The sequence below is a fragment of the Oryzias latipes genome, chromosome 14 (genome assembly GCF_002234675.1).
Source record: "Oryzias latipes chromosome 14, ASM223467v1".
NCBI classification, from domain to species: Eukaryota; Metazoa; Chordata; class Actinopteri; order Beloniformes; family Adrianichthyidae; genus Oryzias; species Oryzias latipes.
In genome coordinates, this window is record NC_019872.2 from 16,456,437 (window position 1) to 16,472,685 (window position 16,249).

The 16,249-nt window shown below is 41.6% G+C and overlaps 1 protein-coding gene across 2 annotated transcripts in view; it reads left to right on the forward strand.

The window, feature by feature from the left end:
- LOC101170697 (nectin-3-like protein) overlaps positions 1–16,106 on the forward strand; it is a 30,996-nt gene extending 14,890 nt beyond the window's left edge. The window contains exons 6-8 of one of the 2 annotated variants that reach the window (XM_011483629.3): positions 10,697–10,841; positions 13,554–13,656; positions 14,361–16,106. In XM_011483629.3, the coding sequence (XP_011481931.2) occupies positions 10,697–10,841; positions 13,554–13,656; positions 14,361–14,534 (422 nt within the window). In that variant the 3' untranslated portion in view covers positions 14,535–16,106. Of the gene's footprint in view, positions 1–1,337; positions 5,268–10,696; positions 10,842–13,553; positions 13,657–14,360 lie in introns of those variants that run through there. The other variant, XM_020708970.2, reaches the window with a different exon arrangement.
- The last annotated feature ends 143 nt before the right edge of the window (positions 16,107–16,249 follow it).

Sequence of the window (16,249 nt, forward strand, 5' to 3'; positions counted from 1 at the left end):
TTGGCTTTGGATCATAGATCTAATTTTTTATGCCTACTTCAGTTTTAATTCAACAAAGACTCCAAAGGACATGTTTTTTTATACTTAGTTTTTACTTGAACTCGTTAAACAAACTTGCGTATTCTGATCACACCAGAGTATAGATGAATCAGCTTCTGCATTAGTAGCATTAAAGTCCTTTTTAGATGTGTGCAGGTGTTTCCCTGTACACCTGTGGTTATGGCCTTTATCTGCTCTGCATGCCTTTGCTTGCAACTGGGCAGGGTGCAAGAGTTACCATTGTGAGATGACATCCTCCACATATCCCAAAATTTGAGAGCTTGGAGGATTTTACATCTCTCCATGTAAAATCCTAGTCCTAGTAAGTCATCCCAAATTAACCAGAATCCTCAGAAACCCTGGGGCTAATGTGGTTCTGCAGTTAACTCGTTGTGTGTTTCATGTCTCACCCAGCTGGTTCTTCACCCTCTTTAGAGCAGTTTGGTCTGGAACTCTCAGTTGTTGTTTTTTTTAAAACTTTATCAAATTTAAATTTCCTAATAACTCAACAATTTTTCAGATATTTCTGAAAAGCTCAGTGTTAAGCTCTCAATGCTCTAAACAAAAACATAAACACCAGCCTTGTTTCGGCTGCCATCTTTTTATGATTCCAACTTGAAGATCTTACAACCACTGTCTTCATGTGACAATTCTGTGTGATGGGTTTGATTACCTCAAAAGAATATGCTCTTTAACATATTTAGGCAAATGTCTGAACAATATTTAAGAGAAATTGGCTCTTTTATTCCATCTTCATTTACGTGTTCCCGTTTATTTAGAAGGTACAGCAAATGCAGCATAGCATGGAGGTGAGTGACAGTTAAATGTTCTGATCAGGTTCTGTGACTTCACAGTACCCAGAAAGTCTGAATATCTCACAACAAATGACAAACACAAAAAAATCCTCTTCAAATGTTTTAAGCCCAATAATTGTTCATCACAATCCAGTCGGAAAGTTTCACAGATAATAAATTAAACTCTGTCAATTGGAGCCATGCTATGCTGAGGAAACTGGGTCAGCCTTACTGAGGCTTGGCTCAGAAATAAATGATGGCTCATATTTATGGATTGTGGAGAATTTCAAAAACATCTGTGTTTAACCACTAAGTTGTAAACTTCCTTTTTTAATCTGAATGTATGGCCTGCTGCTTTGAGCGTTTGCACCATGGTTTAGAGGTTTTGTTGGCTGCTCCCTTCTTAGTAAAATGCTGATGTAGCTGCATTGACATTCTTTGCTTCTGTCTATTCATCTCTCCCTTCCACTCTCCATCCCCTCCCACCCTCCTTCCCTTCATTAGATCCTCCCACCATGCCTTCCACCATTACCGCTCCTGTCCTCACTGGCTATTCCTCCTCCACCTTTGTGGTTGATAAAGGCCATGTTCTTCTGAGCTCCCCCACACTTGAAGCCCTGCCCGAAAGTAACCTTGGTTCCATAGTGGGTGGGGCCGTGGGAGGGGCCTTGTTCCTGCTACTGCTGTTGTGTCTGGTTGGCGTTTGTTACCTGCGGAAACACCAGAGTTTTCACGGCAACTACTACACCAAGCAGCATGCGGGCAACAGTGATCTTCAGAAAGCTCCTGCACAGCACGAACTCCGCCCCACCAGCTCCTGCAAACAGGACCAAGACCGGGAGGAGTGGGGGGACCGCAAGCTCAAACATGACCGGGACCGCCGCCTCCACTCCAGCTACAACGGAGAAGAGTACCCTGTCAACGGCTACACCAGGGCTATGAGGGAGAGCAGTCACCAGAGTCCACAGCAGAATTACCATCACGAACACGCCCAGTATCCAAGTCCACAGCACGCCAGGAGTGCCAGATACCCTCAGTCACCTAAACCACTAGGAAACGGCTCCGCCTACCTGTCAGACCACTGCCGGGACAGAGTCGCTGAGGGTGATTACGTGTCGCACACGGATGGCTCGGTCATCTCACGTAGGGAGTGGTACGTTTGACAGTCCACCTGGTTCTGCAGGAGCAGAGACGCAAAGTAAAAGGAAAAAATTAGTAAAACACTCTAATTGTCATCTGTGTGCACACAGGTCTACTTGAATATTCAGTTGTTGGCTTGTTTTGTTCAAGCATCCAGATTTACACTTGAGACAAGATGTTTGTGTTTCTGAGGACTGCTCAAAGCACTTTGACGGTCTGCATCATGGAGCTTGATAGTACTTTGTGTTTAGAGAGAAGTGTCAAATACTCTGCTGTAGCTGCCTTACTGTGGACTGCCATTTCTAATCTGTCTTCTGTTCATTTCTACATAATCCACTAACATTTGATTTTTATTTGACTCCATACAAGCTCACAAAAAACCTCCCTTAAAGAAACTAATTTACTTTGATTAAAAGCGGAATGCAGTCTTTCAAAAACCTACAACTGGTTAAAGTATATTTCTTTAATTTTTTTGCAATTTACAACAACTATTACTTCAAAAAAATCTTTTGTTTTTTATCATTTGCTGTTAACATTTGGTTATTCTGAAGATTACTGCTAATTGTGCAGAATGGATGTAAAATGCTTTCCTTCCCTTTTAAATTACTTTTACTTTTATTATAATTCATATAATTTTTTATAAATGTGATTTTTATAATCATTACTTTTTCTTTATTTATAAAGCACTAAAACACTTATTTTGAAAACATAAATAGATTATCTTCAATTATAAGAAGCAAACATCTGAAGCTTTCTATTGAGTTTTGGTGGAATGTCTGAGTTTTTTATGTAGGTTATCCGCTTTTTTTTTTGTTTTTTCTTAAGTAAGCCTTTATAGCCTTTTATATGATCAGGTATAACATCAATCCCAATATCAAATCTGAAAAACCGATGTCCTGCAGCTCATAAAATGCATTGCACTGCCTCCTTTAGAACTTTATCCCACAAATAGTCCTGTTCATTCCTCTCTGCTGCAGTCTTTGCTTCTTAACGTTAGACATTTCTACTAAAATAGCTCAACTGCTAAACGTCCTGCTTGTGAACTCAAAGATTGAGCCTTAATATGCACAGACGCTTCAGAATGGTCCCAGTTAATTTGTTTTACTACAAACCTTTGCACATGTTTTCTGGGACAAGTTTCAGGGAAACTTTGGTTTTTGAGATGCACACCCGTCATCCGGCTGTAGGTCAACCAAACGTTGGTCTGTTTGGGAATTTAAACACTTACCAGTGTACAATCAGCAGGGAATTGTTTGAAAAAGGCTCTCCTGTACAGCAGCAACTGTACACCGGCCTGCAGGTCATAAAGTCAGAAAAAGAAAAAAAATGTGCCATCACTTTACCATGGTGTCCTCCTTCCACACTTAAACCTTTTAACTTCTGCAGCCTGACAAACCTGCAGAAACTAAACCTGAGACTATTTCTTTTGGGCGGTGTTGCATGCATGACATTCTTTATTTAAACCTTTGGATATTGTTAAGACAGACCCATATTTATATGTATATTTAGGTAATTTTCCATAATTATCAACACTTTTGAGTCGGTTTCATCAACAGCACAGGAAGTGTTTACTTAAAGTCTTAAGGTAAAAGGAGAAAGAAACAATTATTAGCTGAATTCATAATTAGATATGTATTTTTTTATTGTCAGGTTCACAGTCAAACATTGTAGCATGTTAAAAAAAAAAAACGTTCATTTTATTGTCTCATTGGGCTCTCTTGCCTTCGTAGATCAGGTGTTTAACATTGACAAAGCTAATCTCCATGTAAATAATAATTTCAGTGTTTGTATACAAATCAGAACTATAGTGTTTTGGCACTTGTTCCTGCCTACCGACCTGTTGGGAGGACACACGTTTTCTTCAATGTACACTTTGTGAAAATAGACTAGTCACTTATAAAATATGTCCTTCCAGTTGCTGAATATTTGAGTTGTATTTAGAAATAGGACGACAGTGTTTAACTTAAGTATTACTAACTGATTAAAAAAAAAAAACAACATTAGGCTATTTAAATGACTGATGTGTCAATGATTTGTACAGGGTAGCTCAAAAGAGAAACATGCTTGAATTTACAGCTTAAAACAAATTGTATCGTAACTCTTTTGTCAAATTGTTCGTTTTTTTGTTTTGTTCAGTGAACATAGGCTGCAGTTCAAACCACAGGATTTGATGCTTTATTGCAACCTGTAGCGGAGAATCGGACTCCTGTCTGCAAAAATGTATGTTCAAAATGCTGTGCAGAATGGTGAAAGAAATCCGGCTTCATGGAGAGGACCGTCACATTTTAGAACTTTCTTGATGAATGACAAGTTCCTGTTCATCCCCTTTACTTTAGTATTGAGCATCAGTTCATGCTGCCGTCTTTGTACCTCAGAGGTGTTGGACTTGTCATTTGTGGTGCTGAAATCGTCAAAAAAAAAACATCTTTCTGCTTTAATAAATTGTAGCTGACATTTAAAAAAAAAACAAAAAACTGCTTTATTGGTTTTTCTAAAGATTGTTCTTGGTTTGTGAGCTCCACAAAGGATATCACATCCACCTCTGCTTAGGTGGGAGGGAACAGTGAAGGCAAACCTGATATATTTTCTTTTTGCACTTTCCAGGGAAGTGAAATGCACAGCCTTACAACCTAATTTAGGCCGTTTTAATGAAAACGATCGTTTTGGAGGGTTTAGCCTGTTGCTCATTATTGCACAAAACAGGAAGCACGGCAGCCCGAACCCTTGTTTTGCTTTTATGCACTGTGACAGAAAATTCCTCCAATCAATATGCTATATTTATGTGGCTCGTCACTCTGGAGCCTTGCACTTAGATTTACGAAGTTCTTTTGTATGAATATTTTGTATAGAAAGCAGTCATATCTTTGAGAAAATGCACCTAGTGCCTTAGATGCTTAGTTTTTTTTTCTTTTTGTGATTATGGCATGTTTCGTTGCTCTGAGATTTATCCGTGGCGTGAGGACGTTTTCTTGGTGCCATATTAACTTTGTTTTTGGACAGCTGACATCAGTATATTTGCAGACCTAAAGGCATTACACAAAGGTGAAGCTTGAATGAGTGCGGAAATGAGTAACTAATATCTGTCAGGGTTTTTTTTTTCTGCCTTTTGTCTCACGTTGTCGATGAACAGCACCTTTGGATCTTGTTAGGGTTTGTTTTTTGTGTATAAACATATATATATTGAATAAAATGTAAATTTGTAGTTGAAAACAAATGTGAGTCACAACAGTGGAGCATTATTTTGCCAATCCCTTTGAGATACTTTTGTTCAATAAAGCACCTTAGCACCTGTGAGTTCATTTTTCTCTGGAGCTTCTTTCAACTTTGCGCTGCTCAGACTCAGCCTCTTTGTTCCTCTAGAAATGACATCATCCCTAGCTCCCCATACTGCTGCATAACACCCCCCCACCAAGACGCACACACATATCCAGCGTGCATATTGGAGACGCCACCCATGATGTAATCCCAAATCATTTTCTACTCACTTCATCCCTTGTTGCTCTCCTGGAACAAAGACTGCTAAAGTGTTGCTGGTGTCATTTGGATGGATCTTATAGTTGTGAACTGTTCCTCCCCACTCTTTGGTCAGAGATGTGGGGGCTCGCTGTGCCCTCCTCATCAGGCCCAGTTGCTTTGTTTCGGACAGAGAGGCCCCCCTGTCCCCTACGGTGCCTCCTCTTTGTGAATCCACTGCACCCCCACCCCCACGTCGTCCTCCCGGTGTCTACCAGCTGGTAAAATTAAACGCCGAGTGTTTCCAACCGGCCCAAAGTCCCCACTCTCCAGCCCATTGACTGTCCCCATGGCAACAAGCTCATCTGGAGCTGCTGATGGAAGCTGTCTTCCTACAAATTCTACCTGGTCGCGGAAAGCGGAGGGAGACAGATGCATCGGCGGGCAGGGGGGTGGCAGGAAGCTGAGAGGTTAACTGCACTGCTGTGAGGAAACCACAAATACAAAAAAAAAACTGTCCACTAAAGGTGAAAACGGCCCATTTCATCCTGCAGGTTTCCAGCCCCTCCGGTCATGAAGACATAATCCAGCCATTTGACCTTGACACTGGTCAGCCCGTTCCACAGGTCTTTAAGACACAAAGTCCCCACTTTCAGGCTGACCGCTTTTCAGCAGCAGATCTGGACTGTGGGGGAAATAAAGGTTGGAGCAGCTCAGTTGCTGCAAGGATGTCGCCCAGCGAGTGCTTGGGTTTGTTTGAGACACTAGTTAGTGTACAGGATTATCAGACTTGCTTTTTGCTTTTGTTTCCAAGGATACTTTTCACTGTGCACAAAGGAGTAAGCAAACGGCTCGGAGGGATGCAACACTGACGAGTGTTTGATGGAGAGACTTTGATATAAACTCCAAAGAAGAGGAGGAAGCAAACTGACATCTTAAATTTGACAGTACTGAAACACTCTTACAGGCTTCCACTTTTCACTTTACTTTTTGCATCTTTGGCCAAATTATTTAGTGTTTATTTCACTGATGTTTTGCCAAACTCTGCAGACACATTATGCATTTTTTTTTTTGAAGTGCTTAAGTGGGAACGACTTTCAAGGGACAGAAGGGGGCCAAATCTGGAGCGAAATCCTTGTGTGGGGAGTAGCTGATCCATCCTCTAACACCACTAATCTTAGCCTCTTCAGAGTAGATGCCATATGAAACAAAAAAAAGTAAATATCAAAACACGACATTTGTTCAAATCAGCAATATAACGGATATTTCAGTGCATAAAAAAATGTTAACTTTTCCTCACAATGGCTTTTTTTAAATTAACATTTACAGTTAAAACCAGGCATGGCTCAGCTTTTATGCATTGTGCGTTGCAGCACCTTTCAAATTCCTTTTTTTGATAAAAAAAAAAAAATCTTGTTCCACCAATTTTTGTCATGCTGTGAGATTAGAAAATGGTGATTTGTAAAGTTCAAGGGCTGACAAAGGTGACGGTAATCAAGTATTAGTCTACAAAAGGGGGAGGGCGGCACAGACGGACGGCAGTGGTGGCTAAGATACCTTGCACCGGTCGCCTGCATCATAATTCCACCTTTATTTAGAATTCTCATCTCAGTCAATCATTGATTTTTCTTCTTTTTACCCCCTATCCACCTCAGCAGTTTAAATTGAGTCAAATTGACCATTCCACAGTATTCCTTCCCCCTTTTGTCCTCCACCTCCCTCAGTGTCCCACATTCAAAGTTTTAAACGTTGCTGCTTATTGACCAAAGCCTGCCGTTCTGTTCCAGTGTAATACATCTTAACTAAGATTAATCCTAATCCCCTCAGCATGCAGCATATACAGGCATATGGTCCTAACGAAGCTAATTCAAGACATGCTGTAAAAAACACAACAAAGCAGACTCCTTGGCTGGTGGAGATGGATATGACCTAGAAGGGAGCAATTTAGAAAAAGGTAAATGTGCAGAGCCTGCAGTAGTTCTGCCATACCACACAGCTGCATAAGGCCATGTCACACAACCACTACATACATTTTGTGCATACACGTATTCCATTTCAGTCTTATACGGGATATATGCGGGATATTCGTGATTCCTAAGCGTTTCTTGCACTCGTCATTTGTGGATGTGCATAGATGTCCGTCAAGGGGTTTGGTCGAATGGTCTTTTTGTGAATTCGGTTTTAAGCTGTTCAAAATTTCAGATCTGTTGCGAATTACGCAGTTTACGCATATTTGATGTAGTTTATACGCAAATATTACGTAAATCTTATGCAATGGGATTTTGGGGAGATGCATACTCAAATTTGTGGCTTTCTATGACCGTTCATATACGTCGGACGGACCTTTCACACACGTTCCACCGATATATAACTTTCATACCATGAACACAGCACACATATCTCGTTAAAATTATGTAACTGACTCATGAGTCACAAATGAATTGCATATAAACAGCACAAAATCACGCACGGTTCATTTTCTCCGTTGATTTACGTGTTCTTTGCGTGGTTTGTTCGTACTTCTTGCATGTTTTTTTTCTTCTTAACTTGTCCTGTCCAACAGCTGGGCAAACAGATGAGAGTTGAAAGCCTCTTGTGTTGGACATATTTTATTTTAACAACAGGGGTTATGAATCTTCTGACAAACCAGAAGTATGACTGAATAAACCTCTTTTGTGATCGAGTCCAAACTTTATTCATTTTAATCAATCTTTTGTGTTGGACCGGACGGAAAAGGAAAGGAGGGAAGAAGAGAGGGGGGGGGATAAGAGGGCGATATAGAATATAGAAGGGGGGGGTTAAAACCATGAAGCTGCATAAAGCAAAAAGTTGCTGGATGGTTATAATCATTACAGTGAGGTTCAGGTGTAATACAGGTCTATAAGGGCGGGGCCTGTCCACACACACTCAAATGTTACAAACATACAGTACAGACCAAGAACTTGGAGCCCCCCCCCCCCCCCCCCCCCCCCCCAAAAAATGAATGGGAAGGTGTGTCCAAACTTCCAGACTGCACTGCACCTGTTGGCTCCAAAAATGTTCACGTGTCAACATGTACTCAATACAAATAATGGTCACACACCCATGGATTCAGTAGTGTGAAATATTTCATTCAATTATGAAAAGTATTCATGCAAAGGGGAGAGAACACTTGTGCTCGAGTGAGTGTTTATGTTCTTCTAAAATGGATGATGGAATGTAAAAAGAAGGAGGGAAAGTGCCCAGTCATCCCCTCACCAAGACCCCCGCCTCAGCGGCAGCTAGAACCCCCCCCAAAACCCACACTTTAGCAGATAGAGAACAACCACCCTCCGCTGCCAGGGCCAGTAGGACCACCACAGGAGCCCCCAAAGCCAGAGAACAGGGAGGCATGGGGGGACAAAGAGTGCAGCTCCAGCCCAACCAGGAGAGCAGCCCCCTCCGCACCAGAAGGACCCAACGCGGGGCCCGCCCGCCCCAGAAAAGCGGCCACAGCCCCAGACGAGCACCTCACCAGCACCCAGGAGTTCTGGGCATCCTCCCACCCCAACCTCAGGTATGAGCCAGGACCCCCCGAGGGAGACCCGCCCCATGCTCCAGGCAGCCACCCATCCGGCTATCCCCACCCAGGAGGAGGACACCCAGGGGAGGAGGGGGTCACAAGAAGTGTTGTAAACATAGCCCGACCAGGCTCGCCCACAGTGTAAAATTTGGCAAAGCCCAACGCTCAGGGGCAAGGACCAGAACCCACACCACAGGGACACGGACACCCCAGGCTCAGATGTGATGTGATCCCCGGCTTTCTGTCTTGCCAGAGAACTCAGGGATCCCTCTCCCTGGGTAGAGAGAGGTGCTGCCGGGCCCAGGAAGCCAGCAACCAAGGGACACGGGCGCCGTCGCCGAGGGGCCTGTTACCCCCTTCCAGGGATGGGGTAGAGGACATTTCCTTGTGAAATGCATGTGTATGTGTTTGTGAGGGTGTGTGTGTGCATGTATGTTGGTGTTGGAGTGTATATTTTGAGGGGTAAAGGGTGTGTGTACTAAGGGGATGCAATTAAAATTGGCGGGTAGGGTACTGAGAGGACATCTCCTGAATACTTACAGGGATGTCCCCTCACCCACCCTACCAAGGGGCCCTAAATGTCTACGGTGCAGTTAAAATTGGCGGCTAGGGAGCTGAAAGGACATCTGCTGCTTACTGGCAGTGATGTCCAAGCACCCCCCCACCACCACCACCAAGGGTCCTACAAGTCTAAAACCGAGAGGGGGGGGGGGGGGGGCTATTCCATACGGCAACCATGGGAGGGGACCACTGCCAAGTAGCTCCTGATTAGACAAAGTTCTGACCTTCTGTGGTTTTAACGTGGTTCATTCGTGATACAACTGTGAAAATTTCACGTAAAGACAACTTTTCTCACTTTTTCCACGCATATTCACGTCTGACCAATTTTCATCCGTGCAAAATGCACAAAATGTACGTAGTGGCTGTGTGACACGGTCTATACACACAACAGTGTGGATAAAAAGCAAGAGCAGTAATAAGCAGCCGTGTGTCTCTAGACGGGATAGAAGTGAACTCCTTTGAGAGCTCTCAGGATTTATTTGCTTTACTGCCAAAAATTTGATGAAAAGATATTATCGCTTTTCCTCCTTTTCTTGTTTTTGTTTTTTAAAGCTCCAACAAGCTAGAATTCCTCCAGCAAGTTGGCTGGAATAATTAGCTGCACATAAAAGACAAAGTCTACTAAACAGTACTTCTAATGTCAAAAAGCGGAGCCGTGTATGTGTGTGTGCTGGGTCAGACTTTATTTCAGGATAAAATTTCATTCATCTCAATTAATTTGAATGCTTCTGAATGTTAAATGTTTTGGGTTTTAAGCACAAATGAAAAAAGATAGAATATTCTATCAGCCATGAATTTCAGCCCTCTCCCCCCTAAAACTAAAGGGAAAAGAATTAAAATCTTATCATTCACTTACCAATCACTTCAATAGAAATAACTGAAAAGCATTTAGCACAACTACCTATGCATTATTTATGTAAATGTAGCAAATCAGTGTAAAAAGTGTTTTATGAATCTACTTTCTTTGCTATGTTGTGAATACTGAATAATTCAAATGTGCAAGCGCCTGTTTTTGTACTTTTAAGACAAAATTGCTTTTGTTCACTCCCATAGGGGATTAAAACTTAAGTGCAAACCACAAATATGAGAGTTTTCTGTCTCTGTGTGGTCCGTTGTGCTTTATTTTTTTGTACTGGATTTTTTTTTTCTTCTCTTTCCTCAACTTCAGACCAGTCCCTGGCGGAGAGGTCCAATTCCATAACTGTGGCTGGAGCTGTGATGGGCGCCGTGCTTGCTCTCTTCCTCATTTCCGTCTTCACTTTTGTGATCGTCACCGCCCGCAAAACCTCGCCATCACCCTTCACCGACAAAGTGTAAGTCTGACAAATAATTCATGCTGTTGAGCATGCTCGGCTGGTTTGATAATGCTGTGATACCTCCAGAGGTGGCAGAAGCCCACTGCTACAATTGGGGGGTTGCTCCTCGCTCCTGTGGAGAGAGCTGAAGGTGGGGAGTCCTCTGCAGGACAAGGAGAGAGGCTGGAAGATGGTTTCTGCCATTTCAGGCGGCTTCTACTGTGCACACTCACATTCATACATGAGAAAAAGAAAAAGAACTTTGTGGTTAAATTATTCACATGCTCTGCCAGAGTTCTGTGGCTGACATAAAACGCCTTGAGTGAGTGTCACCATGTTTTGTCTGCCTCTGCTGTGTCTGTCCTAAATTCATGACAAATGCAAAACAGAGCTGAACAGAAATGCTTGTGTTTGTGTGCTCAAAGGTGGAACCCTCCAGGCAATACCGCCTCCACGAGGCATTAAAGTTCACAGAAACAGAGGAGCTGTACCATTAGGGGAAGAGTGTTCTTTAAATAACAACCTTTGTGATAAAGCGGCATATCCTGGCAGAAAGTGTGGAATCAGCACATTTTGAGGATGTTCATTCAGTTTTTTATCTTGTTAAGAAAGAAGGAAAGAACTGACACCAAACTGCTTTTATAACTTTTTGACTTGAATAATATTCCAAATAAGGAGTGCGAGATTTAAATGAGCAACAACATGTAAGGGATAATAGCGTTGGACGGTTCAGGCTTCCGCATTGACTGTTAATTTCTGATAACACACACTTCGAAGGCCATTATCCCGCTTATACCATGGTCACTTACAAAATAAATAAACATTCTGTCAATTTTTAGTACTTTATTCTTGTTATATATTTTCGGTTTAAATAGCTTTTTCAAAAAAAATGCCACGTTGTCATGGTAATGCTGGCTGAGCCATCTCCGACCTCGACTGCAGTGGCAAAGCATCGTCACAAAAGATTAAATAAAGCATCAGTTCAGAGAGAAAGTTCACCTCTTACCGCTTGTTTTATTTGTCCAGATGATCAAGCAAAAGTTTATTGTAAAGCAGCCAGTGCAGTGATATACAACGTTTGGGCTATGTGACCGGAACTTCTTTTTTTAGGTCGTCCATTATCACCTTTTAATCCACATCCACCAGCCAATCAGAATCGAGTGTTCACCTGGACCATAGTATAAAGAAAAGTGTTTTCTTATGGGTTTTTTGATTTCTCACTTTAACCAATACAGTTGGATCAGTTGGCGTAATGCTTTTTATAAAGAAATATTATATAGAATTACTACAGTCAAAGCTCAAAAGAAAGCTACTAATTGATGTATTAAATTAAAGGTATAGAAACCTGCTAAATGTGTAAACATTTCTAAAAAAAAAAAGAATTATTTAAAACAGAAAGGAAAGCTGTAAAAAACTCACATTCTTTACATACATGAAAGTTGTTATTTTTCTTATCTGTTTAATTCATTGAACGGAAGTCTTAATCTGAGCTTTTGGGCTAATGTGATTCAGCAGACAGAAGTGAACCAGCTTTATGAGGATAGAAAAACCTTTGCATTTACCCATCAGGCCTCAGCACCTGCAACCATTCCACAGAGACCAAACAAAGACAGAAATAATTCAAAATCAAATGTCATTGATGTTTGACAATGTGTTGATATCTGTTAGAAATCACTTCACAACAACAGGAAGTCTACCAGAATGCCCTGTTCGTTTAACGGAACCTCACAAATGTACATCTACTGTGGATTGTCAGTGACAGCTCAGTCTTGGGGGGTGATGACAGACTATACTGCAAATGGTTGAGGCTGACAGGCTGAACGCCGGCAGTGAGGGTTAACTTGAATTACAGCTCAACATCCGTGCTGGGGTGTGGGCACTGCATCACTGTGCTGACACTACAGGACGCTCTGTCCAGCCATGTGCCGGGGTGGTCAATGCCACGAACAAACTTCGCATCTTAAGTGTGACCGTGGCTGGGAGTCCCGGAGGAACGGCGCTGTGGGGGTGGAGGTTCGGAGGCAGGGCTCGTCCCTCCGCTCCATCAGGCGCAGCCGTGAGCATAGGACATGGGGTCACTGAGAGCACCAACTGTAATCTACGTAGAAAGATAAGCACGCCGTTCAGTGACACCCAGAGGTGGAAAATCAATGCCTGTCATGACATCTTTTTATGAACTGCCAAGGTCAGTGTCTAGGTTTTCATTTAGTGCTGGATGGGGACTCCAGTAAATGACAGAATGCTCTGACTTTGGCGATTTGTGCACATTTAGCAGAACAAGCATCTCAAATCGTTCAGTTTGTTGTGTTAAGGTTCCTGTTGTCCTGGATCAGAAACTCATTTTTGGCCAGAGCTGAGCAGTATATTGGAGCAACACAGTGGTTAAAAATGCAAAAATGCTGACTCCTCTATTTCTAACGGAGCATCTTTTTTCATCACCCCCTGCCTGAAAGTGCTCATGTCTCACACTTCTCGCCATGTGCAGCTTTTTATTAATTTATAACCCTCAAAAGCCAAAAAGAGATGGCCTGAATAACATTGTGTTGACACAACGTGTTCCTTTCGAGCAGCCGTCCTTCACATACGACCCAGTAATTGATTTCTCAGCGACCACATCACTGTGCTGACTGTTGGATTCATCTCTCCTCTTATCACTGTACCACTGCTGTCATGAGAAATAGAAATATCTCCTCACTGCCATGTGTGTTTTTTGTCTTCTCCCCGCTGAAGGATTGACCTTCCCCCGACTCACAAGCCGCCCCCTCCTTACTCGGAGAGAGCACCCGCTGTTCCTCTGGGAGTCCACGCATCACAAGTGGCCTGGCTGTGTCAGGTGAACCCCACTCTCTTGTTGCATCACTTTAGAAGCATCTGTGGGGATCGGAGGATCTCTGCAATGCTAACTCTCATATGCATTTAAACACGTAAAGCCCATAATGTCTAAGAATTTTCGGGAAATTCAATGTTTTTTTATTTAGATGTTTTTTAAACCCTTTAGTGAAATCCATAAAAAAACTGCAATATTTTGTAATGAGATATAGATATTATTGATTATGATCCATTGGGTAAATTTTTACTCACAGCAATGTAAGTATAAGTTGTTAAAATATACACATGAGTCCTCAGGGAAAAATCACCTTATTTACCAACTGTCTTGAATATACATGGTGTAAGAATTAATTATCAACAAATATTGCTTTATTTAAATACAACAAGTAGTCATTCAAACTATATAATAACAAAGATGAGTTATTCTCACGTTAAAGTTTTAAAAATTAGCAAAAGTTCTATTTTTTTTTAGATTTCATTGAAGCAGCCGTGTTGAAATAACCAGAAAAAGCCCTTATACTGTCCCTAGTTAAATAATTATGCACTGCAGGGCATGGAAACATGGACCAAGCTATATATAATGGGGTTTTAAGGAAAAAATCAGAAATGTGCTAATCAAATATGATACTGATGATGGTAATATAGGTTAAAGACATATAAGCACAACTTAGGTTGGGAGAACGCGATAAAAGTGCTTCTTATCTGCAGACTCGTAGAGCTGGTCCCGGGTTTGAACAGCCACCTGCATCCAGGGCAGCACCACCGGCAACGCAACGGTCCACCCAACAGCGGTCCAACCAGCAACACTCCCGTCTTGAATGGGTGTGTCATCAGAGCGGGTCAGACAGAGTCTACATCAACCACCACGAGCACTACGTGTGACCTGTTTCCCAAACGCTCTCCACCAATCACCTGGCAGCTCTCGGTGCAAGAGGCAAAAAAGAGGAGGGACGTGCCTGTCTGCAGGCCAGTCTTTGCATTTCCATCACATGGGACACTTTGAGAAACAACCTCCTGTCAGAGTGAGCTTATAGTAACCATGTATAGAAGAAAAACTATGAAGCCCTGGACATTACATAAAAAAAAAAAGAAAACAAAAAAACCTAATTGTTTCTGCAAATTCCAAATTTGTGCCCATAAATTGCACAAATTAGAATTTTGTCACAACAAGTAAGCATTTTGTTAGCCTTTAGTGGCTACAAATTAGTAGTAGATGTTGAAGATGCGTAAATATTAATATGTGCTCACAAAAGACTAGTTTGTGCTCACACAATGTTAATCTGTGACCACAAAATTCTAATTTGGGCACATAAAATGCTAATTTGTGCATACAAAATGCTAAAATGTGCCCTAAAAATACTAATCTGTGACCACAACATGCTCATTTGTGCCCAAAAAAATCCTAATTTGACAGAATAATAATTTTTTCATGTCATGCCCAGGGCTCCGTAAAAAACAACTGGGGAAAATGGGGAATTCCTCAAAAGTCGAGCTATTACATTGTATTTAAATTTCATAAATTCAAACAGTGTTTTTACACATCAACAACTGAGCCAAAGCTCAGAACATAAAGGAATTATAAAAGTATCTATGTCGCAGTTCTGTTGTAAAACAATGTATTAGCAAACAGAACCTGTAGATTTTGAAATGTAACTTTAGAATCAGTTTTACTGCTGTGTTCTTCATCTTATCAGGGAAACAAATACATATGACTGCAGCTTTTTAGAAAAAAGGAAACTGAAGTTTATATATACTACTGTGGACTTTTATCGTTTTGTTCCTGAAACTAACCCTTTCTAAGTGCCATTTTGGGAGTATTCTCCTGCGAGTGTGTAGCATGCTGTAGAATTCTCAGTCCTCCAGTAACAAGATGGTTGCTTTTTTGTTTGACGTATTACTTTTATTAAACACACATTATAGCCAATCGTGTTTCTTGAGTGACATTAAAGAAAAATACACGTGGGAAAAGCCTACACGGCTGTTTCTAAACTGCTGGGGAAAGTCACGCATCTGTAAGTGTGGGCGTTCAATGACCTTTTTTAAGGTAAGCACACAGTGGCAAAAGCTGTGAGTCATAGTTGTGAAGCAAAAAAAGTCCTTGAAGATTGAAGAGAGTTTAAACTGATGGTTGAAGTTTTTCTTTTCAGGATTAACAGCTTAGATCTAGTTGTCTCTTCTGCTGATGCCACACTGAAGAGCAGAGAGCTGTTTCATTTTCACTGTATGTATCTACAGGACATGCTAGTGTTTTTGCACAAATTCGGATTTGGTTGGGATCACACACTTTGTAAGAGTGACACCAAGTGGTGAAGTGCCCTCTTTGCTGCATTCCTTCTGAGGTTCTGTAAAGCGGCTCATGCTGGGGCAGCAAAGACTTTGTCGGATCTGGATAAGTCGCAGAGCAAAAAGACTTTTTGTTTGGGAGCAACATGGAACGATAAAAGTAAAAATACAGCAAGAAAAAAGGTATAAGAAATGGTGTAAACCCAAAGGTAAAGATGATCGGGATCATTTCTCTGTGAAGTTGCACCTTTTAAGCGGTTTTGCCATGCATGTAAAAAACAAAAAAATATTTACCATACAAACTAAAGTGGTTT